Genomic DNA, 27,741 nt, shown 5'->3' on the forward strand with positions numbered 1-27,741 from the left:
ACTGATTGACAAGCACGTTCGATTGAGCTCGAGCCACGATGCTGATGACGATGATGATGACGATGATGATGATGACGATGGAGGATGATGATTTATGCACTTGGAAACCCAACCGAGCCGGCCGAGCTCAGCACCCTCCGTATCGTCATCGCGCGCGACACATTGCGCGCTTGAAGCTCCACACTGGAATAATGTGGCCCGAAATGATCCCATAATTTACGTCCCATCGTTTTCCCTCGTCTCGCATGGGAAGGGAGGTGGGGAGTTTCGTGCCCTCGGCTCGGTTCTCCTTATGTGTAAGTGTGCGCGCGTCTGTGTGTTCGTGTGTCGTTCCGAACGCTGGAGTGTGTTCGGGAAATTCACCTTGCGCACGCACCACTTTTTCACCCATCCATGCCAAACCCTGCCGCCCATTTCATTCACCCCAACGCACCACTAAGCGGTGGGTGAGCGAGAAAGCAACAATAACAATAAATTATGAAAACAACATGCACAGCGCGCTGTCTGACAGATGCTGTTTTCCCCTGCCCTAAATGCCATTCCGTCTATGTGTGTGTATGTGTATTAGTGCGCAACTTGCAAACCGGTTTTTTGACAGTCCGGGGTGCGGCGAGCACTGTGTAAGATCTGTTTGTGTGTGTGCATCGTACCTCTTTTCCCCTATTTCGCTGGATTCGCTATGTACACGAGCGCGGTAAGGGGTTGGCATTCTTGGTTCCATCCCCTCCATTCTGGCCCGAATGGGGTGCTCACGAGAAAAGCACCCCTTCCAACCGGCTCGAAATTGGACTGCCGAACGCCGCTGGCCCGGTGGTGAATTCACACGAAAACGTCAGTTCAACAAAAACAAGCAAGCGGCCTGGAAGCATATTCGCTGTCGCTCGCTGTCGGTTTCTCGGTACACAAGGCGCGCGAGAGCCACCAACTTTTCGGGTTCGCGGGCACACGTGTGTCGGCACCGTCGCGATTCTTGGACGAAACAGGTTCAGTAACAGTAACGGTGGAACAGTTTCCAACAGAGCAAAAAGGGTGAAAAAAGTTGTTCCGAAGCAAGATCACGCAAGGAAATTGTTGCACAAAACATGAAAAACAGTGTATTGTGCAAGAAACAGTGACAGAAAGTGATCAAAAGGTGAAAATTCCAAATACACTCGTACGGCAAAAATCCCGTCGGTCGCAAAATTGTGAACGTTCAATCGCTCGAGTAGCAAAAGACGGACGTGACCAAGTGCAGTGCAGAAGGGTGACCCGATCCATCGGTCGTCGGGTTGCATCCGTCAGCCAGAGACGTCAGTTGTGTGACAGCCGACGGAAAGGAAAGGAGGACACTCAACGTCAGCGCGCTTGTCGGTGTGTGAGTGACGGCTCGTCAAACGACTTCGGTGTCTGTGTGTGTGTGCGTGACGTGCTAGAAAGAGCAAGAGTTCGTGTTTATGTACGCGCAGTAGGAGAAAGAGGAGAGGAAACCCGAAGCTCTCTAGCTCATCCGAGCCCGTGTACATGAGCGTACCCGCGTGTATGTGTGTGCATGTGTGCCTGTATGTGTTTCAATCTGGGGAGTGCACGAGTGAGTGAGCAGGCAAGGCGACACAGGGCTTGTGTTCGGCCACGCGCCAGAAAGAGAGAGGGCACGCGCATTCGTGTGTGCGCATTCGCCTACTGCGCTAGTTTGCGTTCGTCCTTATGTGTCACTCGGTGTGATATCCACCACAACGAGATGTCACAGATGTGATAGGTTTTCGTCGAGCGTACACGGGACAGCAGCAGCAGCAGCAGCCGTCGACAAGGCAGAGCCGTCTGTCTGTCAGCTTCCGTCAGTCAAAAGTCGTCGGGTCGAGCGGAAACACAACACACAACGGATTGCTCGCGATTGCTCTCCTACGCTTTCGGGGCCAATCGGACGGTTCGTTTCGGGCCATAGGGCAACATTTTCGGAGCTTTTTCCCACAGCATCCACAGTCGGTCAGTTGACACACTAACGGCATCTCGGGACGGGTGCCCGCAACGCAAACGCTTTTCGCTGTGTTTTGGGAAAACTGTGTGTGTTTTCGGTGGTGGCCGAAGTGTTTGCGCGATTTTTGTGATTTTTCGTTTGTTTTGCCCACAAACTTCATCGTTAACAGGTGAAACACTTGTGCAACAATAAAAACAAAACATCAACCACAAAAACAAACAATGGTGAAATGCAAACGATAAATTGTGAAACACTTGCAACGGTGTTGTCCCGGTTGGACGTTGCCCCACTGTGCCACCGATCATCGCGATCGAGCCCACCGATCGACGATGAGTTCGGCAAGCCAGCAGAGATGCAACAGCCCACAGAACGATGTGCAGACAGTGCGTACGCGACGAAATGGTTTAGTTTGTAAGCGGCGCGTGATACGGTCCGAAGGTGAGACGATTGAAAATAATTAATTATGCACCAGCACAACCCAACTCTCCGCCCCCCTCCCAACACAAACAACAAACACACAGCACGGCAATACGGCGCTATACGAATCGGTTAAGCAAATAAAAGAAGAAGAAGAAAAACGCAAAGTAAACGAATGAGTGAAACAAGTTCTAGTTTTTTTGTGATAATTGCATTGCGGAAGCTGCAAAGTGTGCAAAGTTATACGAAAGCGAAGCGGGCTGGAAGATGAAAGCTTGTCCCGCTCGGAAACAAAATTATACGAAGCAAACCAGAAATTCCATTACAACACTATATACGCGTACGATCATCACGGTTCCAATTTCGGGGAGGCGAAGCGCACTTTGAAAAACGACCCACGGTATACGGTATTTTTTTATTGGCAAAATAACAACAACGACGAAAAACGAGATGGTGCAAGTGTAACAGCTACATCACTGTTTGTGCAATTCGGATGAAGCAAAGCGTGTTCAAATTTAATTGAAAATACAAGCGATATAGAGAGAGCGAAGAACAACCCCCGAACAGATGCGTAAGTGACAAACAAGTTGGCAAAACAAAGCAACCCAAATTGTGCAACAGTGTGTGCAAAAGGTGTGTGCAAAAGGTGTGTGCGTACTAATTCGCGTGTGCTTCAAAAGTGACAGAACAGCGCCGAAAGCCCCTTTTCGGAGCGCGTTCGAAATCGAAGTCGGCGACGACTACAACGATCACAATCACGATCACGACGTGTGTTTAGAAGGAAACATCGCCAGAAGCAGTGCACCTGTTTCTGGTCGCGGGCAAGTGAACGAGTAAAGTTTCAAAAATTGATAACCAAAATCTTCCATCGATGATGCTCCACGAGGCAGTGATGTTGGAAATCTACCGACAGGCCCTTCACGCTAGGTAATTGTGCAAAGCAAAAAGAATCAAACTAACGTGTGGTTTTAATAGTTCTGGAACCTCTGGGGATGAGATCTCAGAGATCTTTGTTGTTAATTTGTGTTATTGGATGTGGATTCTTGAAATTATGCATTGTTGTTTAATAGGATGTATTCAAAAAAGTTAGGACCTCCAGCTATTATCATGCAACTTTTCACGAAACATGTCGTCTGGCAGTTGACATGTTAGTCAAAACTCTGAACAAATCTATGTAACCTTGCGACATCTACATGATCTATTTCCTTCCCGAGACATCAATTCCAAATCATTGAGACCTCATGTAGAATACCTCATAACTCTCTTATGGGGACATAAACTATCATGAGGCTTTCCGTATGCTTAAACCACAAATTGCATTTTTGCTACCAACCCCGTTGATCATTCTGGAACGACCCGTTTCCTCCAAATCGCTCATAACCAAGCTAATCAAACTCATTACCACAACCTGTGAACGTCTCTTCAAACCGTACCGTAATATCCCAACGCAAGACACATTCACCGAACCATCACCATCATGATGTGATGTGGAGTGATGTCGTCGGTGGTTGCCCCATGGTTTGAGGTTTGAGCCAAACGCTACCGACCCACAGTGGACCACCGAGTGTACGTATTTCTAATCCACAAGATGATAGACGAGATGACGAAGAAGTAGCTACCGGTTCTTCGGTACACGCGCCCGAAAGTACCAATACCTTCCAAGTTGAGTTCAGTTCACTCACATACCCGCTCCCGAAACCCTGGAACACGCTTCTACGTTATTTATTGTTCTAACGCTCGCTTTTAATTACCTCGTTAAAGACTCCCAGGACGGGCGAACTGCGAGAGGTGGCGGTGTTACTACATTGTTGCTCTCCCTCCTCAGTGGAAAGCAGGAGGGCAGAGGAATATGTGATCCAATTTTGACGGTCAATGGTGCGTGGCAGTGGCGAGATGCAAGCACCGCAAGCAGGCCGGATAATGTTTTTCGCCGGCCCACCGCCTACTCTGTTGCTGCTCCGCTGCTGGGGCAATGTGCGAACACGCGCTTTTTCACGCGCGCACCGGGTTGCGCGGCGGCGGCATTCAGCAAGCCACGGGCAGCTTGGCCTTTTGCCTTCAGAAGTGTTTGCCGGTTCGGATTTTCGGGGCCGGTCTTAACCTTCGGGATGCTCGACGTACGCTGCCACTGTATGGGTGCGTTCGTTTCGCGAGTGCAGCTAGAGCAGCGTTTGCGAGATTGCGTTCTGTGGGGAAGGCGTTTTTTTTGCTGTTGATGCTGCGTGTTGCGTGTTGCTTTTACTTACGCGTACGCCTAGAGCCGGGCGCCACATGCCATGTGGTGTCCTGCGAGCACACACAGACAGACATACATACTCACAGTACACTTGAGCACAAGTGAATGAAGAGTGGATTTACGAGTTGCTCTCAGTGCAGTCGTAAAATTTAATGTACTTTGGACCGCGACCGTCCACCCAATTCTCCCACGAACGATTCCTTCTGGAGGGAAGCTGTGACATGTTGTATAGTTGTGTGTTTGTATTTTTTTTTTCCTTTTTTTGCTTCTGTTTCCATCACCATCACGGGACAACTGTCACCCAAAGAAACTCTCTCTCTCTCTCTTTATCACCGGGTTGTTCGTCCCGACCGGCCACCGAAGGACACCCGCTACCTGAAGTTGTATAATCATTTTTCAACTACAGACCCCAACCCAACCCATCGCTCAGCGCGTGCTCTGACTCCCTCGATCCCCCTTATTTATATTGGTTGTTTTGTGTCCGTTTGCCTCTGCCTTGACGACGATTGGCTACCGGTCGAGTCGAGTGGCAAAGGCAGTTAAAACAAAAGTGATCGGTCAACCGTTGGAATCTGTTTCTTCGGTAGCTTCCGAACGGTGTGACCCGGGCCGAGTGGAAAAGAAAACCACATACCACCAGCTCGACTAGATCACCAAACAAGACAACCAAACTCATCAGGAAGGTGGGCAACGGGCATAGTTAGAAGAAGGGGGAAGAAAAGGAAAACAGAAACAACCTCACTTAATTTATATCGCCCATATTCCGTTGGTTCTTTTTTTGCCCTTCCCTCTCATACACCTACATTTGTTGTCATTATTTATCGTGCCCATCATGCCACGATATACGGTTTTAGCCCGTTCGGCACCGGTGAGGTGCCCAATTAAACTGAATCATCTTCAGCGCCCACCTCCCTGTTCTGCCGCACAAGCCGCACAAGGCAGAGTCATCAAGCCGGAAACTCGATAAACGATTACAGTTGGTGCGTGTGACAAATGTCAACTATGAGGAGTAATAATTCATTTTAATAACAACCAACTAACGTTCAGTGCCGTTCTCTTCTTCTCGCTCTCTCTCTCTCTCGGTCCCTCGTCGTTGCACGCACTAGCCGGGTTCGTGGCTACATTTTATTTTTAATTCAACGGTAACATGTCATGTGGTGGTAATACTTTAGTGGGTTCTTTTTTGTCTTCATTTTCTGTGATGGACTTCTCATATCTCTGTTTGCGCCTTACCGTGACACACACACTGTCTGTGCGATAGCATGACGGTATGTGTTCCGGTTCCGTTGTCCGTAGCGCATCCGACAAACGGTGGGCACAAAGTTGATGGGTAATCCAAACAACCAAACCGGAAATTATTGTCCCAAGACATACTTCTGTAACATTCGCTCCCGAAAGGCGGCGGAGCGGTGGCAGTGTGTTTGAATTGTAACCTTGCATTTTATACTGATGAAACAATCTAATCAATCGATATTTTATACCGATTTTTTTTGTGCGGAAATGCATTATAAAAGGTCACATTTCTGATGTGTATGTCATATTACGTAGATAAATCATTTTAATTTCCAATGAAACACCACAAATTGCCTCAAAAAGGCCATTGCTTTTCCTGTTTGGATTTAGATTTTTCTCTCTCCAAATTGCCTCCCATCACGTGCAATTGAAACCGATAGATATAATGCTCAACCAATCTTCCGTAGCTCAGCTCAGCACTCTAATTTTAAACTTCAAAAACTACTTCTTTGTCATCACGCGCAGGCAGAACGAAATGCAGCCAGGCGACACATTAATCATTGTACCGTTCTGCCCCACCGTGTCTCTGCCCATGCGTTTGGAGCAAACACACATGTGTTTTGCTGTTACGGCCCGATATCTGCCTTTGGCTGTTGTCTATTCTGGCGCCGAGAGAAAGGAAACCAACGCAACACACAAATGGATCCCTTGAGATGTTGCTCACGTTTGGCTGTCATCCCGCCGCATCAGCGTGCGCTCACTGTATTAAAATCTTATTTAAAGCATCATCACCTACGAAAGAATGGGGCATTTTTTCCTGATTCAGGGGGTTTAGAAAATCTCACTCCCATAACAGAAACTTTCATCGGCTGGTTGTCCTGTTTTGGTTTTACGCTCTCCCCACCACGTGTACTGTGCGTTCACGCAAGTCCGTTTTATTACGCAAACCCATCAAAAATGTCTGTTTATAAGCATGTATGCGACATTTGGTTTCTTTTATCGCACAGACAACAGCTCCGGGGTCCTGAAGACCTCCTGGGATGTTGCTCACACTCTACTCCATCGCCACCGCCCGTGTGTGTGTGTCCAGCACGCGGGAACGCACCTCACTCAGCGGTGACACACGGCCCCCGTGGCCGGTGATACTGGCATACTATCTAAATTAAAATTAATCCCTTTTTAACTGACAAAATTTAATTTATTGCCTTTTATCTCCCAAGGCGACCGTACCTTTGCCCCGTACGGCTATCGGCGGTGCTCAGTCCAGCGCTTCAAAGGGGTTTCAGATTTGAGGGACTCGCTTCCTTTTAACCCCGCTTGTGCAAAGAACAAGAGCGCTACGGGAGAGAGAGAGAGATTGAGTCACGGCCGATAATGGGATAATGTACGTGCAGCACATTTGGAAAGAGTATTTTTCCCTCCCAAAAGCATGCACACACACACACACACAAAGACTCGCTTGAAATCTGTCAGTCAAGCTCGGGCAGCGTTGGGAAATGGACGGCAAATGAGTTCTAGAGTAGGCGACGACGACCCACACACGCAGCACCACATTCCCGGTTGCCGTTCGTATCTTTTCGTAGCTCTTCACCATAAATCGTTATTTATATGCTTTCTCCGATCACTTTCCTCACATCACACACCGCATTACACGTACAAGAACCCCTCGTCAGAGGGTTCAAAATTGGTTCCCTATTTTTTTTGGACAAAACCCTCAAAATCGTCACCGGTGTGTGTTTGTGTGTGCGCTTGTATCGATGACAGACTGAAGAAGTTTCCTACCAGTGTTTTCTTCGCCTGCTTTGATCAGTTTCAAAATACACTCGATACACTTATTTATTGACGGGAAAAAAAGGGAAAGAATGCACCAGCTCTTTTACCTGTACGTGTGTGTGTGTCCGTCCGCTTGCACTGCACTTATTAATCGGTCCGTTTCTTTTGTGCTCCGGTTTCGATTTTTATTATCCTTTCGAGACGGTTCGATTCGCGCGCGTGTGTGTGTGAGTGCACTTTTTGCTTTTGCCGGTGCATCCAGCGCCACCATCGCTGCTGCCGTGTGACCGAAAAGCCACCCTTCTCGGAACAACCACGAGAGAGCGATGAAAAAGCAGATCAGCAGCAGCAAACACGGGGCAGGCGTGGTTTCCTGCCGTCCGTTCTGTTTGTTGTGCCTTTCTTTCACTCTTCCCCTTTATCGGGCCGTCTCGCTTTGCACCGACGTTCGCTTGCAGCCAGCCTTCTTCTGCTGCTTCTGCTGTTGTGTTGCTTTTGTTTGCAGTGCGGGAGGTTGGTCATCTCGGCCCAATACAATTGCCGGATTGGTTTCGGTCGAACGGTCTGTTTTTTTGTTTTGGAGTTGGAGTTGTTAATCATGTCCGTCACCGGTGAATGCGGATAATGATGATGCGTCGTCCGCTGTGTGTAGGTGGTGGGTACTGTCAGTCTTGCCTCGCCATTCGGAAACTGATCAGTAAGGCATCTCGACGACCATCAAGCCATCAAAAGTGCTTCTCCTTCGAAGCACTTTTGTCGTGGTGGGCATTGTGATGAAGCTGAAAATAACACACACACACGCACAGAAAAACTCCCAAAAATGTATGATTAACGACCATTGAAACACGTTGAGACATGGCGAGTAAGAGCGAGAAAGTGCTATAATGGGTCCGATTGGTCCGTTTCTTTGTTCGTTTTCAGCTTTTGGTCAGTTTGATCGGGCGCATTTCTGACGCGCAGACGGCACAAATCGGTAACATATGGCCATTAGGGAACAAAATCCCCAAAATTCCCAACAACCCCCAACTGAATGATGGATGGAGCGCGCTGGTGCCGGTGTACGGATAGTGGTTTCCCGTGGTTTTAATTTGCTCTGCTTTCAGTGATACACTCCAGCCCTTTTCTGATGATGAATTTCAGAGGTACAGGAGAAGAAAAAACACCCGCTTTGTATTTATATATCACTCACACTCAGTTAAATCCATTCTCTAGCCAACGTTTTATAAACAAAACTCTCTCTCCCTTTTCTCCTCCTGCGTGCTGTAATGTGAAAGGATTTTTACACAATATATTCGTCACTTGTTTGTGGCCAGTTCCCGTCCCACCGCTGGGTTGAACAAACTTTAGCACACTGAACATTCATACACGCTGGGCAAACACGGGCAAAACGGGGGCCACCATCAATCGTGTGGAGTTTTGCGATAAATGCAATTTATGACTAGATGATTTGCTGTTCGCTATCATGCATCGGTGCATTAATGAACCGTACCACTAGCTCCCGGGCGGGTACAACCGGAATAAGTGAGAAGGAGCGAGAGAGGGAGTGCGAGAGCTAGATTGGCAATCTGAGCATTTTAGCACCTTCTCCTTCTTTGCCTACCTCGCTCATTCACTCACTCACAAATCTCGTTTCATTTGCACTGCATCAAAGCAACATTTGCGTTACCAGAAGGCGGCGACGGCGGCAGCGACGGTAAACGCATGGCACACCATTAAGGTTGACATCTAATGCTCCCCCCGGTGCCCGCTCACAGGTTCCGCTTTTTATGTGTTAGTTAATAACAATAATAGCAATAATGATGATGATAAACTCGTAATAAAACAATAACTGTAAATCAAGTCGAATTGACAATGACAGAATTATCCAATAATATCTAACTGTGCACATAACTATAAATCAATTTTCCATTCCACACACACACACACCGCGTGCGCTTGTGTCACTCAACTCGGCTTCTATTGCTCTCCCACTGTTTGGTTGGGTTTGTGAGTGTGTATATGTGTATGTGTGTGTGTGTATGTGTGTATGTGTCATTTCCCTTCACCGGTTTTGGTGAGTGCATCGGTGACGCCAGCTTATCCTCCTACCCGATCTAACCGATTCCATCCGTCCACATAGCTATCCATCCATCTAGTCCGTGATTGGACCGCCATTCTGCTGGCATGTCGTCCCCGTTTTCCCCCCACCTCTAACTCCCCCCCGTCATTTCCACTTTGTCCGCTTTGTTCATAGAAGGGATACTTTCGTGGCACTGTTTGCTTCTTTCACTTCTTTTGCCACTGTATCGACCCGCACGGCGGGCGCAATGGTTGAGTGCACACGCACACGTGGTTCTACTTTTTCCCGCGGGCACGGGAACAACCAAACCGACATTAGCGGGAAGGGGGTGAAAACGGGTGGCATCTACCATACCTATTTCACTACGTAGAACAGCAAACCGAAGGCTACATAAATAATATTTGCATTTAGGGCAATCATAATCCACTCCACACAGGACACGGAACGCGACACACAACTACACTGAAAGCACACTCACTCACAAACGCAGCGGTCGATGGCCAAAAAAGAAAGCCAAAGAACTGTGTACGACTGTGTTTGATGATGGATTGGCCTCGCCTTTTTTTTTGGTTTCGCTTTCTCTCTCTCTCACTCACTGTCTTTATTTTCTAAATGTCGCGTCGAGGCCCTAGTTTTGGCCCGCATTCGATTTTTGGGGGTTTTCCCACATGGTTTTCAATACCGCTGGGTGACACTTTTTTTTGTTGGTTTGGCCATGGCCAATGGAAACATGAAATATATTTCTTTTTTTGTTGTTGTTGGGTTTCACAATTTATACCAACATACCGTACTGGCAGCGAAACACTTTGAAGTGTTCCCGGGGCCGGGTTTTTGAAGGTTTTTTTTTTCGGTTCTCGCGCTCAGTGGAGCATTTTTTCCTCCAACTTCAAGAGGAAATATTTTAGAAAAACTGATGTATGTATCCTCCTTGGAGGCCAATCGGTTGGAAACAAACACACACACAAGCACACCAGCTCATCATAGTTTCGTCAACCGCTGGCCATATTTAGACGCGATCGTTCTTCATCGGTGTTTTTCCCCCCCCAACCAGTAATTTCTGGTAGAGAGGGTTCTCCCGCTTCCTTCCACACTCGATGGGAGGGAACCTGTCATCGTAAATCAAACACAAAAGCTGAAAATTGTTCCATTTACCCTATCGCTCGCATGGTCGCAGCGCTAACGCCAACGCATGCGTTGATGCGCACCAGTAGCAATTGTGGAATCGTCTGCGCAAGCACGCGGCGTCGGCGGCGGCATCGTAGCAACCCGGCTTCCGAAAAAAAACCCGCCGCGCTGCTCACGCGTCCCGCTCACTATCTTAATCCCAATTGGCAGGCGGCGAGTCTGGGCCGCTACATTTTGGGGGAAGCCATCGTACGCTACCAACGCACCAACGTACGGTACGGTGCGACGTTTTGCGTTTGAATGCCATCGCGCAGCGCTACGAACGAGCGAACGATCGCGTATGACTGATCATTTAGATCGGTTGCGGGGGGCAAGGGGAAAGTCAAGATGCGTTCCCGGGCATCCCGGGCTAAAATTTGAATGGTCCATAAATTATGGCGCAGCACGGCACCGGCGGCGGCTAGGAAAAGGTTCTGCCCGCGGTGAAAAAGCGCAATCTTGGCGCGAAACGGAACGGATCGGACCGGTCGAAGCGCACACACGCCGAAACACCATAAACAGTTTAAGCTCGTTTAATCCATTATTTGTAGCAGCACGGCGCATCATTAGGTCATTAGGATGGTTTAGCTAAGGGGGGAAAGAGATTAATTCACACTGCGTTTTTTCGCTTTTCAAATCAATCACACCGAACGTTAGATCTTAGAACAGATGTGCAACACTGAAAGGTTATGCTACTTAGTCGGAAGTATACATGGAAGCGCTGTTAAAAGTATTTGGTTGTGATGTTCAGTAGTTTTGGAAAGAATGATGCAGGATTTTATATGAGATAAAGATACTTCCTAAGTTGAAACATTAAATCATTATTATAATTGGTTTAGTTCTCAGATAAGCTAAATTATTTATTAATTTTATCATTAAGAGATACAAATCCTGAGTATGATATTGATATTGAGTAAAAGATGCTATACATTTGCTAATGATGATTATAGCCAATTTTTTCTTCTTCATCAAGTCCATTTTCAAGGAGAGTTATTAATACTATTTAAGCTGAACTTGTTCTTAAAACATATCCTCTTTCAATCTGCTGTAAAACTGTTTGGATATAATCAGGTTATTAAATTGTTTCCACAACTAGCAATGGATTGATATAATTTACTAATATTAAGCGATTTTCTGGGTTTATTTTGGGTTTATGGGTTTTATTTGAATGTCCTGTTGGTTGCGCTTCAGATCCGTATACTTCATATCCGGCTCGTAGAACCTTTCGAAAGACCTCCTATTTTAATCTTTTCTGTATATAATACAATATTTAGTTCTCCAAAGCCTTGATTTCCTCAGAATTTCGCATCTTTGCCGCTTGTTTCTTGAACATTTCAAGCAAATGCAACTTAAGTTGCTTGTTTAGGACTAATTTAGGACATTTCGCAATACTACTTAATCTTGTTTTATGTCAAATGTCTTGTTTATAACTGGTTTTCAACATGTAAAGTAATTATTAACCTAGCAGTTTATCAAGAATTGACATCCAGGCAATTAAAAACAGCATGAAATGAATGCTTCAATGGTTAAAAACAGCAGTAATGATTCAAAATATTAATTTGATGTTCTAAATTACAATAAAAAGAGTAGATTTGATCTAAATTGTCGCCTCTCAAGCTTATAAGTTGTCAATTAACATTGATTCTCGTAATAACCCCAAAAAACATCAATCAAAAACGAATTTATTCAAATATTATATCATTGCTATTTTGGTATTTTAAGTATTTTTTTTATTTATTTTGAAATAGACATACCAAACGACACAAACATTGCAATACATCTGCTAACGTCCTTTTCCTTCTTCTTCTTCCTTCTCTTCCCCGCAGTGAAATGGCCAGCCCTAGATGCCAATCGAGGGAATCGTCGTCGGGCGGTGGGCGCTGTCCCTCGGACGAGTCCATCCGCTCGGAGGGGGAGCGTGACGAGCAGGGCGCCGGGAACAACCTCAGCCCGGTGTCGATCACGCTGCCGCCGACGCTACCACCGGCCGCTGCAGCCGCCCTCCTGCCTCAGCATTCGGCCGCCATGGCGGCGTACCTAAACGTAGCAGCCGTTGCAGCACAACAGAACCGGCTACTACTGGGGTCGCCGCTGGCCGCCGGCCTCGCCTCGGTCCGGAACGGGTCACCGCCCGTGCTGCCGCTCCGCTCGCCCACGGACGAGAGCGATGACGCGACCGTGCTAGACTTTAGCAAGAAGCGTGGCTCGGGTGGCGGCGGTGGCGGTGGCAGTGGTGGAGGTGGCGACGAGGACGAGGAAGACGACGATGAGGACGAGGACGGTGGTGACGGTGCGGGTGGAGCGGGTGGTGGACGTGGAAGTCGCGGTGGTGCAGATGGTGACGGCGACGGAGACGGCGACAGTGATTGTGGGGACGCGGTGAACCTCAGCCAAAAGTCGGGCCTGGGTGATAACAGCCCGCTCGATCTGTCCGTCAGCCATCGGAAGCGGACGGGCAATGAGGACGGGGCGTCATCGCCACCGCCCCGCAAGACGACCCGCTCGCTCGACTACAAGCCGGCCATTGTGACGCCCTGGAGTACACCGGTTACGCCGCAGCTCCCATATCTAGCGGCGGCTGTTGCGGCGGCTGGCCTGTCCCCCAAGAACAATCACCACCACCATCAGCAGCAGCAGCAACAGCAGCAGCACGCGGTCATGCACGCGGACAGCTGGAACGGCAAGCACAAATCGGTGGCAGCGGCTGCAGCGGCTGCCGCGGCCGCCGCCGCCGTCACGAACGATGCCACGAAAGCGCTCGAGAAGATGTCGGAGCTGAGCCGGCTGGGTGGGGAAGATATCTACCGGTCACCCAGCTCGGGCAATTCTGGTGGTGGTGGAGGTGGAGGTGGAGGAGGTGGCCGACACAGTGCCTGGCAGTCGCACTGGCTCAACAAGGGCGCCGACTCGGCCAAGGATGTGCTGAAGTGTGTTTGGTGCAAGCAGAGCTTCCCATCGCTCGCCGCCATGACGACGCACATGAAGGAAACGAAGCACTGCGGTGTTAATGTACCCCCCGGTGGGGGTGGTGGAGGTGCGGGAGGTGGCTCGGGAGGTCACACACAGCAACCAATTCCACCACCAGCCCAGGGCAACAACAGCAACATGGGTGGTTCCGGTGGACAAGGAGGCCAAGGACACGGTGGTTCGTCCAAACCTTCCCCCAGCGAGCTGAACATGCTGATCAAGGAGACGATGCCACTGCCCCGGAAGCTGGTGCGCGGCCAGGACGTGTGGTTGGGCAAGGGGGCGGAGCAGACGCGCCAGATCCTGAAGTGTATGTGGTGCGGCCAGAGCTTCCGCACGCTCGCCGAGATGACGGCGCACATGCAGCAGACGCAGCACTACACCAACATCATCTCGCAGGAGCAGATCATCTCGTGGAAGTCGTCCGATTCGGACAAATCCGGCGGTGGTGGTGGTGGTGGTGGTGGAGCAGGCGGACCCGGTGCCGGAGGTCCTGGAGGTGCCGGTCCTAGTGGTGGTGGTGCGAACGGAGGAGCTGGTGGTGGCGCCGGTGGTCCCGCCAGTGCAGCGGCCGCCGCCGCCCAAACGAACAGCCACGTCAGCGCGGTACTCACGTGCAAAGTGTGCGATCAGGCGTTCTCCTCGCTGAAGGAGCTGTCCAACCATATGGTGAAGAACGCCCACTACAAAGAGCATATCATGCGGTCGATCACGGAGAGCGGCAGCCGGCGGCGCCAGACGCGCGAGAAGCGCAAAAAGTCACTCCCGGTGCGGAAGCTGCTCGAGATGGAGCGGGCCCAGCACGATTACGGCAAGAACGGGGCGGCCGAAACGGCGCCCAACTCGGCGGCGGCGGCCGCCGCAGTGGCTGCGGCAGTCAATGCGGCCAACAAACCGCTGCGCGATCTCGGTGCGGGCAAGATTACGTGCGAAAAGTGTAACGACAAGATCGAGACGACCATGTTTGTCGACCACATTCGGCAGTGCATTGGCGGGACGGCGCTGCTCGCCGCCCAGCAGCAGCGGGACAAGCTGAAGAGTGCGCTGCTGTCGAACACCATCATCCCACCGGACTCGATCTCACCCGTGACGCCGACCGGGCGCAAGAGTGTTAGTGATGATCTGGCTTCGCCCCTGTCCTCGCAAAAGTCTCCGCTCGGGTCGGACCTACTGTCGCCCGTTTCAATGCTGGCGAAGAAAGACGGCAACGGTGGCGGTGGTGGTGGTGGTGAGAAAAGCTCCTCACCTTCGGTGTTGAACGCGATCGAGCAGCTGATCGAGAAGAGCTTCGATACGCGATCGCGCCACGGCGGTTCGAACTATGCCGGCGGTGGTGCAGGTGGTGCCACGCAAAGCTCAACCCCGCTCGGTTCGAGCATTCTGAAGCGGCTCGGCATTGACGAGAGCGTAGACTACACCAAACCGCTGGTGGATCCGCAAACGATGAACCTGCTGCGATCGTACCACCATCAGCAGCAGGCACAGTACGCGTCGCAGCAGTACGGGCGGCGTGAGCGCAGCGGCAGTGAATCGAGCTCCATCTCCGAGCGAGGCAGCAGTCGGCTGGATTCGCTGACGCCGGAGAAGAAGTTCGACACGCCGAGCCATTCCACACCGCGCGGAACGCCCGACAAACCGTACGGCGAGCAGTCGGATCATGCGGACCATGCGGGGGAACCACTTCACGGGCAGCCACCGATCAAGCGCGAGCTGCACAGTGACGATGAAGCGCCGGAAGGGGAATCGAAGCCACCGTCCGAGCAGGGCAAGATCCGCATCAAGAAGGAGCTGATGCCGGAGGATGCGGATGAGCACGAGCAGGATCACGAGATGCGACCGCCGAGCAAGGCGCAGCAGCGTGACGAGCGCGACGATCGCGAAGAGCTGTCGGCCCGGCGCAGCAGTGTAGCGTCGAGCCCGGCGCCCAGCCCGCGCCTCTCCACGGCCAGCGTACCGCTCAGCCCGGCGGCCAGCCCGCTGAGCGATCACCATTCCATTGCGTCCCGCTCGACGCCCGGAGCCGGCGATTGTGGCGGGAAAAAGTCATCCTCCAGCGTGAGCAACAGCCTCGGGGCGCTTTCGTCCATGTTTGACAGTCTAACTGGGGCCGGCAGCGGCGGAGCTGGATCCGCCGGAGGAGACGCAGCGTCGTCCGGCAGCGCTGGCGGCAAGAAGACGAGCGCTCACCCACTGGCCGCACTGCAGAAGCTTTGTGATAAAACGGAAACACCGTCGGCCGGTGGCGCCGGGGGACGATCGAGCAGTTCGGCCCTGCTGGCCGCCACCACGAACAGTTCCGGCTCGCGGACCGCACCCGGTGCCATCCTGGCCTTTAGCTGGGCGTGCAATGATGCGGTCACGTCGGAGGACGTCGCCGGCGGCACGATCAAGTGCGCGTACTGTGATACCACGTTCGGGTCGAAGGGTGCCTACCGGCATCACCTGTCGAAGGCGCACTTTGTCAGCGATGACGTCATCCCGGACCCGAAGGTTCCGGCGGGTTCGAGCGGTGGCGCCCTGTCCCTTGCCGCTACCAGCGGCGCCCAGTCGCTCAAGACGCGCACATCGCCCGCCCCGCACTCACCGAAGTCGACCGGCTCTACGGCACCGCTGTCGCTGGTGACGGGCGGCGGCTCATCTTCTGCCGGCGGCTCATCGTCCGGGTCGTCCGGCGGCCGGGACAGTGTCGAGCGACGCGTAGGGCTGGAGCAGGGCAATGGACCCGCAGCCAAAAGTCCACCCGCGTCCCAGTCACCCGCGTTCGACGAGAGCCCGCACTCCAAGTTCCTCAAGTACACCGAGCTGGCGAAGCAACTCTCATCCAAGTACGTCTGACACGCTTAAGCGCGAACACAAGCGGAAGCCGAAACGGAAGCCGAACAACATGGGGGGTGTGAAATGAGACCGGAGAAGGAGCGCAACAACAAAATGGCGATCGTCAATGGACAGTTCCTCATTGCCGTTTGCTTCTTCGAAGTCCCAGCCCCGAAGGTGAGTGTTCAGATGCAGATTACTCATCGAACGCACGCGGTACACAGGCGGTACCCCACACTCACACACATATCCCTTCGAGGTTGGAACGGGCGGCGACATCGATCGGGGGGCCGAGTGCGCGAAAACAAAAGGCAATTTAAAAAGGTAAACTATAGTCAACTTAACTGCAACATGGTTATACGAAAATGAAACACACACGAACAACAAAATACGAAAAGTGTAACAACGTGAACGTTGAACCAATTCAACGCCACAAACACATACACACTGTAGCGCTGCGCTTAAAATAACACGAAAGGAGACACGAGGGGTGAAAAAAGCAAATTCAATTTACTCTGGAAGAAAAAAAATTTGGTATACGTAATTTACACAAAACCTATTAAAAATGCAAACATGGAAAAGTGGTTAAAAAATACGAAAAACAAACGACAAAATTGCAAATTTTGGTATTGAAACAAACGAAGAGATACGCGGTAACAGTAACAAAACAAAACCTACAATTTGAGTATACGGAAGAGGAAGTTTGGATGAGTTGGAAAATTAATAAGGACGAAACAAACACAATCTTACACAGAAAATTATGCACAGAGTGTTTAACTCTTCGTTGCAATACACACGAACAAAACAACAGAAAACTCTAAACTAAAAATTAAAGATAACAACCAATCAGCTCGCAAAGGAAAGTAGAACATTATTCTACATGCAATGTAAAACAAAGTGTTTAAAAACATAAACAAACAAAAGCAACAAGAAACAACCAACAGACGTGCCAAAAGTCAGTATACTAAACAAACAAACAAACAGCTCCGATCATTCACTTTATACCGCGTGACTAGAAGCAAGATTTAGCGCACACTTATAGAAATCACACATCAGGAAATAGATTTTACCGAAAAAAGGACACAATTTTCTCTTCCATTTGCTCTGTTTTAGTCTGTGTTATTCCGTTTATTAAACTCCACTCTACTCAGGTTACATGTTTTATGTTTCTGTTTTTTGTTTTTTTGTTAAGCGAAAGTTGAAACCTTTATTATGTGATGAGTACAGTTTCCTTTTAGTATCTCCAGCAATGCTTCTTCCTTTTGAAGTCGTTTTTGCCCTCCGACACTGGTCGGCATCTTTCAAGCGAGTGAGCGTGTGCGAAGTTGTAAATAGGTCACTTATAGGACAACACACTCTGAATTAGTCTGTCTTCAAAATAATGGATTAAATCGCACCCAAACACACACGGATAAGGCGATCAAGGGGACAGGTTAAGTTCCATCCTCTCAAACGTAATAAGCATAGTATACCGCCCCACGCTCGCCCATTCTACTGAATTCCGTGAAGTACGCGCAGAAAGTAAGCATTTCTAAAACGGCTGTCAAAACAAGCAAAAAAGAAAGGAAAAAAAACAAAAAAAAAAGATAAACAACCAACTAGGCATTAACAAATAAGCAGCAAAACTCTAAAAACCTCTAAAAGTATTTTCCAAACGCCTGCAACCAGTTAGCGAAGCCAAGCGCATCGTAGCCGTAGCAGTATCCTGTAGGGAATCCAATTGGGCTGGAGATGCGATTTAAATGCAACAGCAAACAACAACAAACAGTGAAGCGATTGATGAAAACTTATTTATTGAGAGTGATTTACGTAACTTATAGGATTACTAGGAACTGGGAAGCTAGTTCTCTTACGCCCCCAACTCCCCATCCCTGCCTCCCCTCTCCCCAGGAAGCATCGCATTAGGCTTCCCTCCTTTCCCAAAACGAAAGAGTGCGCCGGGTTTGTAAAACTTGAGTGTGTGCGTGTGTGTGGCACTCATCTCTCATCTTCCTCCCTCCTTCCACGGGGAAAGCATTTAACATTATTAGCACTCTAGAACTACACACAAAAAAAACCCATACACAGTTCATACGATCGAAACTCTGTATACGCGGGCAAACTTGCAACAACAAAAAAAAAACAATTGAATCAACGCAAAGCAGTCGAACTCACACAATGGTATACTGAAGAGAGGACTCTATCTATACATATATATATAAATATATACATATATTATAAAAGAACAGAACAAAAACCCCATGTACATTGTATATTGAGACGCAGTTTGAAGTATATTACTATATAATTATTATTATTATTATTAATATTATTATTATTACTATAAATATAAAATACGATGAATGCAAACTAGAAGCCTGCAAAATCTCAGCTCTGCGACTCGCGAACACGGATAAGCTGTGTGTCGGCTTACACGGGCCATATAGAAGGTATAACAGTGGAAAAAAGGGGAGTAAGGTGCGAGCGGGTATAGTAATAATATAACAAACTCTCTCACACACACACACATCTATTTAAAATGTTTGGAATCTTTAAATGAAACAAATTAAAATGAAACACTCATACGAATACGGCTGAAAATTAACAGTGCTAGTAAGAAGAAGAAAAAGAAGAAGAAGAAGAAGAAGAAAAGAAGAGAAGATAAAAAACGTATACGTAATTTGCCGCCAGGATAAAAAAGCGCTAGGGTAAAAGAAATCAAAGAAAGAATAAAAAAAATATAATACAAACAGTGAGAAGTAAAAAACGAACGAGTCAAAACTTCGCTACTGCTTGAAGCAAGCGGGAAAAGGATGAAAACGGCATACTCGATCAAAGCAACCAGCAAAGGTAACCAGTCAGCCTGCTTCTGTGCAAATTAATGCTTGCTGGTTCGATGCATTAGCTCCTCCAATTGGGCTCTGTTAGTTAAGGAAATGTTTAAGAAAAGTGGCACAAAGTATTGAGAAGAAAAAAACATTGAAGAAAACACGCAAAACAGTCAACAGCCCAGTGAAAATTGTAATTGTAATACATAAAAAATAACCGTACAACCAAGTTCGGCAACCAATCACCATTAGAGTTTGGCCTTCCAATCCCCCTCCCCATACGCCCCTGGTAGAGATGACGAACCTTAGCACAAAAGTGAGTAGATAAAAAGCAGCCACACGAAAGCAGCAGCTAGTTAAATCTACTACTTGCCCTACATGCCCATGCCATGCTTTCCCGTTTTGTGTTCAGCGGGTGGTGCAGCGATAGTAAAGATGACGGAAATTTGTAAAATATGTTGATTTTCAAAACGATTGCGTAAGACACACACAAAAACATATGGATAAACAAGCTCACCGCGAGCTCCAAATTAAGGGATAATACATCTATTAACTAGTCTACTTTGGATCACGCCACCATCATACACACGTGCGTGCGCGCGCGTGCTCTAGGAATTAGAAGAAAGAAGAAGAAAAAAACACTCCAATTAACATACCAGAAAACAAAACAAGAAATACGAGAATCAAATTCGAAGCATAAGTTTACGAAAGCTGTTACGCTCAGAGATTCGGACAGAATCTTTACCATCACAAGTATCGCCAAATTTGTAAAATAATAAAGCAAGGAAGATTAAGTAGATCGAAACTCGGGCGCACTATACATTATAATTGCCATGGCTCGAAGGTGAAGGAGATGGAAAGAGAACACAAGTCAACTCGAGTGAGAGAGCGAGAGAGAGAAAAATGCATGTGAATGCCCCCGCAAAAAGAGCCAGCTTGAATGGGAGAAAATGGAGAGAAGAGAAGCGAAAAAAAAGAAACGTAAAATAAAAACAACAAAACCTATAAATAATGGAATGAAAGAAGTAACAAAAAAAAAAACAACATAAAATCAATTATTATTTAAATGCAAATTTTTAAAAACACTTTTAAATGCCTCTTTCCCTCCCCCCCCCCTTTACGCTCTTCACCACCCCCATTCCCTCCTGTCACAGTAAGGTGGGACATTCTCCGGGGGGTGCAGCAGAAGAAAAAAGGAAAGAAATCTCATAGAAAGGGTGAAAGAATCAGAAGAAAACCACTCAATTGCATTGCATGGAAAAAGAGGACAAAAAAGAGGAGAAAAATCCTCCCCCCACTTAACACAAACGCCCCCTCCAAAATACGCCCGAAACTGTACGCAAAGAAGAAGAAGAAGAAAACAAGGAACGCTTGCGTGGGCAACAAGTCGCTCAAACGGAGAAATACGTCGATGCCAGCAGAGCAGAGCAGAGAGATGAGGTGAGGGATGTTGTAGCAGGAATCAGTGACAAAAGTAAAATAAAATAAAAACCGACAAAATACAACAAACCTATGTATATGTTAAAATTTAAACCATTGCATTGCGTAGTGCGTTTTCTTCTTTTTGGGGCTGCGTCGTGTGAAACGGATCCGAAACAAATGCTACAATGGTGATGGTGGTCGCAGTAGGCTGGGTTGACGTTTCTCCGGGAGATTGTTTTGTTCTATTGATTTGTTTTGATTTGTCGTGTCCACTTGGCATTGGCTGAAGACGTGTGTTTGTGGTCCTCTCGAGACTGCACCAACACGCCAAAGAGTCTCCAGAGAGAGAGAGAGAGAATGAGAAAGAGCGTTGAAATTCGCAGCTGCAGTTGCATCGTTCGTACCGTCGTGTGGTGTGCGGTGATGGTGTGTCCCGGCAAAAGGACCTGTTTTCGCGTCTCCACACAGAGCAACGGCAAGCACGCTCCACTCTCGCGCAGTTCATACCAGCAGCCATCGCTGGCCCCGTACACCCAGCCATCTCTTTCGCACAGGTGCGAGGTGAGCGATGGACGCTGTCCGGCTCTTCGCACGGGGGAGTGAAGGAAATGTCCGCATCTCTTCAGTCATGTCGCCATCATTTCTGCTCGCTCGAGTGTCGATCTTACTCGCCCTCTCTACCCTCTTTGCGATGATTGGGCTTATGGACAGTTATGGGTGTGCGTGTGAGCGAGACAAACTTATTCAGCGGTGGAAAAAAAGGGTTGCACTCCTCGCCGAACGGAGAGACAGCCAAAGCCGCCGCTTTGACGAGCGTGATGGGCAATAAAGCGAAACGGGTGCAACGTGCAAAACAGACGTCCGATAAATACACACCAACCGTATCCCACCCCACACGACAAAAGGTATGTGTGTGTGTGTGCTTCTAGGAAGGGGTAACGGGTGGCGAATCATCATGCTCGTCGCTTACCAACACCTTGCGCCACGGGTACAGGTAGGGAAAGATAATGCCGAGCGGATGTAGGATGAAAATAAAATAAAGAAAACAAACTCGGCGAAACACGGCTATAAATCCATCTTTCTCTGCTGCTGGGCGAAACGACGGCTCGTCTCTTTTGCGCGCGTGCGATGCGCGTGTTGTGTTGATGCAGGTTGTCTTTGTTTCGCTCGGGGGTGAGTTTAGCTTTGGCTGCGTGCATGTGCAGAAGAAATGATTGATGGCTGGTAGTGGTGAACTTTTTTTTCTGCTGGCACTGTTTTTGTACACCCTGTTGTTGCTTGTATGTATGAGAAGTTCACCACGAAATGCAGCTAGGGAGGGGCGACGCTGCTGGTTGATATTGATTAGAGGAAGGGTGGTTTGTATTTTGGTGGAATTAAAAATGGTTTTCATGTTATAAAAATAGAAGATATGCAAAGGAAACTGATAACTTTTTTTAAGGTTTAATTTTTTTTTAAATAATACGCTTTATTTATTCCTACATTTGTTTTGTGCTTCACAAGTTCCTCGTCTAACAGTTGGGCTTAAGCTGACCGATGTAGTAAATATTGATCAAAATGCTTAAAAATCTAATCTAAAAATCTAATAAATGTTTGAAATTTATATGCTCCTAATAAAGCAATTTTAAAAATTTAGATTCGTTGCATTGTGTAATATTTTTTATCAAGACCGTAAAGCGATGGTAGAGCTGGATTTGTAGGTAGAATTAACTTCAGCTGCGATCTACAATGGCATGTATATAATCAAATGGCTTTTTAAATAACAATTTTAGCCAAAGTATTTCATTAAACAATATCGTACATAGATAGCAATACGGCCTTTCAGACCGGTTCTCCTGAATAAAAAAAAGAAGAAAAAAAATACATATATAACGCACATAAGATTATTTTCAAATAAAATCTTGCTGTGAACTGTAAAATTAATTTATAGTGCATATGTAAATGATCTGAAAGAGTATGGCAAATGGTAAAATGATAGTAGTAGATCAGTTTATTTAAAAAATATTTTCTTTTTCACAAAATATGAGAATAACTGTGAGTAAAATGCAACAACAGGGACGCTCTCGTGGTACATTCGCTAACTCATGTGACTCAATAACATGTTCGTCATGGGTTCAAGCCTCATATGGACCGTTCCTCCGCAGCAAGGAAGCCTGTATACAGGTCGGCATGATCGCTTAGGTCGTTACGCCAAAGAGATGAAGAAAAAAAATGCAGCAAGGTATAATTAATTTTTTTAAATTATATTATTATTTAAATCAAAAATGAAAATGCTTGATGAATAAACATATTTCTTTTATTTCAAATTTCCTTCTGAATAAAAGAACAACACTCAAATATCATTGTCTGTAAAATTATTTTAACAATTTCAACCAATTATTACTGTATACTGTTCAAACCGGCTACTAAATTATTGGAGTAGTTTGTACACAATTAGGAATTATCCAACCGATCCTTCAAGTGAAATGCTTTACAGGGTTACCCGCGATTTATTGGTTGGGTTCAAGCCTCGAATAGACCGTGCCGCCATACGTAGGACTGACAATCCTACTATGGGGGGTAATCCAAAAGTCAAGCCCATAAGTGGTTCAGGCAGGCCTTGACCGACAACGGTTGTTGAGCCATAAGAAGAAGAAGAAGAAGACCAAAAAAATATGGGAACTAACCAATTAATCGTGGGAATCCCTGTAATGAAAACAAAAATATAAGCAAATAACGTTGGTTGCACACAGACAGATAAAACCTTTTTCACTGTAATGATTTTTTTTTTACCTTTTCAAGAACTATAATAAATTTGTGTCAAAAGTTATGGCTGATTGATTTGCATTGCACATATCCTTCGCATATAGCAGGAAGTTGTAAAGGCGAGTTCCAAGAACAAGCCCGCCCATACATGTTACCAAACGTCACATGAAAAACGCATCTCAACTCACACGCCTCAATAAAACAGCGTTTCAAACCCATTAAAGTGCTGCCACTTACATGCTGGAAAGTGCAATCGCTGCAAAGGCGTAAGCCGAATCAACACTTGTCATAAAATGCGCTAGAAATGCACTTGACCGAAACCTGCATCCTACCGACATGCATTGTAACATACACACACACACACACACACACACACACACCAAAAGAAAAGGAAAAACGCCTGGAGGCACTTCGGCCGCGCACTGGTGTACGCAAAGACCGGACGGTGGCAAAAGAATGCAGTAAATCTTTCATGCCCGATGCAATTTGCAGTGCAATAATAAAGGTATAAATCTTTTTTTAAATTATTTTTATAGCATCAATAGAGCCAGGCGCTGCTGGAGAGCGCCGAGCTGGCAAGGGAAAACAAAACCGCTTCACCGGTGCAACTACGCCACATTACTCGCACATCGTCCCAAACACACAGAGTCCCAAAAGGCATTGCCACAAACCGAAAATGGTTTACCAGTGCGCGGCGATCAGAGGCGATTGCAGTTAGAATGCAGTTTTTGGGAAATGCTATCCTTCCTTTCCTCCTTCCCTCCTCCCTTTCGAATGGTCCGTTTGTGATAAATGCGATTTAGAAGAGATCAATCTTAAATGGCAAAGCGTCTGTAAGCTCCACCAAAAAAGCTTCTTCTGGAGAATTTGTTATCATCAAAAGCATTTTTTACCCAAAACGCAGTTATTAGTGTGTGTGAGCATTTCACTCGTAAAGGATTCGATTCGAGATGCTCTGGGCGAGTTTTCTTTCCAATAAAATGCTTTCCACCATTCAATGAAACTCGTAAATTTTGCGGAATTCTAAGCCATCACTAGCAGGAGGCACTTTGATTTTATGGCAAATATTCTCTTACCTTTTACGATGGTTAAATTTTACGATTCCGTTCCGGGGTGAAATGTAATTGCTTCACTTGTTCACCGTTTTGCCGAAAGGGCAAGTAGTAGGTCAATGTAGCTCTGAGCTGCATTGCTAGGAACATTGCACTAATATCACATTGCAAAAGCAGGCTTTTGTTGAACTAAGTGCATAGAAATACTAAAATCAAGCACCAATTCTTCGTGCTTCTATGTTGCATCATCTTCAAACGATCCTCTCCTATCAATATGCATATTAATCAATAAAAAAGAAGCAAAACTCCCATCTTATTATTGAAGCAACGCATTCCAGTGTCTTGATATATTTCTTCATCCCAGTTAAAAAAAAACCCCACCTCAAATTACACCCTTGCGGGTAGTATCATTATCACCTCGACTGAAAGTAGTCGGGGGCTTCGGGAGTGTTTGCAACCATGCCGTGGAGCTGTGTGATTAGTAAATATTATGATTAAAGCATTCGCTGCCGACAGAACCACACTCACTGCCCCACATCCCTAGGCTTAACTGATAAACGAACGTTTGATCTTTATAAGGGATACCGAAGCGGCAATCTAGCCCCCAAAAAACAAGTTAAAACCATACCGCAACAACCGGAAGCGCACAATTAAATTCATCCACCAACAGCGGCACGGTACATTTTAATCTGCGCACACGGTTGGTTTGAAGCCGAAGCAGAAGGTTGAGCTGAAGATTAAACACCTTCCGCGCGCACAAACGGGCCGCTTCTGTGCTAAGCAAAGAACGTTTCATTAGCCAACCTGACACCACTGCATCACCTTTACAGTGGCGCGTCTGGCAGGGGGAGGTATTTTTTTTGAACAAATATGCACTACTTTGCGTTGGAGGATTATTTAGAACACAAGCAAACGGCGGTACTGGCGGGCATTTAATAGGCCTAATGTGTACCTGTAAGATTATTAAGAGCCGTATCAAGCGTCAGTTTTGGACGATGAAAAACGGTGCCGATGTTTCATAATTTTATATGCGCTCGAAATGCGCTTTGATGTTTGCAAATAAACCGTTTGGCTGTGTTAAATGGCGGTGTGCAAAGAATTGATTCATTTTTGGAGGATTTCTTTTTTTCGCGTCAAGAAAATATGAAGCTATTTTTTTAAACAGACCACCATTAACTGATGTGTTACTCAAAACGACATGAAACATGGTCTGTTTTATTCATTCTTAAAGCTATTCTTAGACACAGTACCAGTACCGATTCAATTGTTTGCTCGCCGCGTGCAATAAAGAAGCTCTGCTCGAACAGCCAACACTTTATCATGTGTTCAAATATTTATCACAAACTCCCCTACTGTGTTTGCGCTCTAATTTGTACACATTGTGCAAACTGCCCCCGATGCCCGAAGCAATCATCCCAACCGTTTGATCAGCAACAGCCCGTGCCCGTACTCGCATTGCACGTCATAATGCGTTACATGCGACCGATCTGTTCGATCGCCCATCGTGCCCTCTGCTCGCTGGCGTACCGATTCCTGTGTAGTTCAATGAATTAATTGGTTTTGAATGTTTACACCTCCCAAAGGCCTATCTAATCAGCACGTTTGATGATGGAGAGGATTCTTTTTTTGTGTTCGAGAAAATAAACATCACCCTTGTACGGAGAAAGAGTGGTGATCTTCTGTGCGATCTTGCTTACCAGCGCTTACATCACTCGATCGTCAGGTAAAGCGGGTTTGTTATTGATGCACACTGTTTACATGACCACTTGCGGGGTGATAGTTATTCCTCAAGTTTGAAATATGTTTAGCGCCTATTTGTGCGGCCCGTCCCTTCGGCGCTTGCCGAATCCCACTTTGTGGTGTCTTTGGGTACAAAAGAACAACGCTTCAGATCGGTTCGCGTGCAAGTAAGGGCTCGATCGGAACGCACCCTGCCCTTAAGCGCACTGCACTGTGCGCTCTGTGTGCATGGAGGGCAATATTCTTGTATAATTTATAATGTAAATAAATAATAAAATACATGCCTGTGTGTTTTTGATGCTTCTCAGATTATTCGTTCGTTCGATGGTGCTGGTGCGGTGGGCACCGAAATGCTCGCGGGCCCTTCGTACTTGTGTGGCGCCTGCACATCAGTGGGTAGACGCTTCCGGTGCATCCGATCGATCGATCCGTTTCATTCAGCATCATAATTTCCCCGTTAATTTACGACCCACACACTCCACTATACTACAAGGCGGCCAATAGCGCCAGACACTAGGTTGCCTGCTGGTTGCGCCTACGACCGGATGTTCGGCATTCTTACCATTGATTAAGTGCTATCGATATACAATAAATGCAGAAACCGATGGTATCTTCTTGCCTGCCTGCCTGCCTGCTTGCGGTTCCTATTGCATCTTGCAACAATGGCTTGTAGTGGTAATGTTGTGGCGCTTCATGAAACAGATGAGTTTATGAGCTGTTGTTTCATGCGTGCATTGCGCACTTGCACAAGTGTTTTTGAAATGTTGCATCCGGTGACGGGGGTCGGGGGGGTTTTCGAAGCATTCGTCTCCAATGGTTAATGCAGTTAGCATTCAATAAAGTGTGTAATTGATTGGGTTTGAAGTTTAGAAATCAAACGCGCGCAGGGTTTGTGAATCTGGACTGCCTTCTATTTGGTTCTTGTTCTGCTTGAGCAATGGGAAATAAATTTTCCAATAAATGATCAGAGAAAAACTGTATTTATTTTCTCGTGAGGGGCCTTAGCGTCTATTCAATACAGGCGCCGGCTCCAGGAAGGCTGGACGGGATCGATATCTATCCACACCATCCCATCGTAGCAAGGACCAGGCTGCGTCCAGTTGCGTGGTATAATAAGTAACTTGGTAACCAGTATCGCCCTGCATGACTGTAAAATGCATTTAATAAAAAAAGGAAAATGTTAAAAATGGGTTAGAATATACAAATCCTTCAAACTAACAGTGAATAACTATTGTAATGCGAAGGTTTTCCTTCAGCTTGGCACGAGGCACATGGGAACACAGTGAGATCAGGTAAAGTAGGACCAGTCGGAGATCTGGTGCACAGAAGCATAGAAAGCTACATTCAAGGACCGAGCA

The 27,741-nt window shown here is 47.2% G+C and overlaps 1 protein-coding gene across 2 annotated transcripts in view; it reads left to right on the top strand.

Annotated features, from left to right (window-relative positions):
- Nucleotides 1–20,957, top strand: part of LOC1279986 (protein tiptop) — a 175,856-nt gene extending 154,899 nt beyond the window's left edge. Inside the window, exons 1-2 of one of the 2 annotated variants that reach the window (XM_061656296.1) lie at nt 819–3,298; nt 12,663–20,957. In XM_061656296.1, coding sequence (XP_061512280.1) covers nt 3,243–3,298; nt 12,663–16,638 — 4,032 coding nt within the window. In that variant the 5' untranslated portion in view covers nt 819–3,242 and the 3' untranslated portion in view covers nt 16,639–20,957. Of the gene's footprint in view, nt 1–818; nt 3,299–12,662 lie in introns of those variants that run through there. The other variant, XM_061656295.1, reaches the window with a different exon arrangement.
- Nucleotides 20,958–27,741: the final 6,784 nt, after the last annotated feature.

The sequence above is a fragment of the Anopheles gambiae genome, chromosome 3 (genome assembly GCF_943734735.2).
Source record: "Anopheles gambiae chromosome 3, idAnoGambNW_F1_1, whole genome shotgun sequence".
NCBI classification, from domain to species: Eukaryota; Metazoa; Arthropoda; class Insecta; order Diptera; family Culicidae; genus Anopheles; species Anopheles gambiae.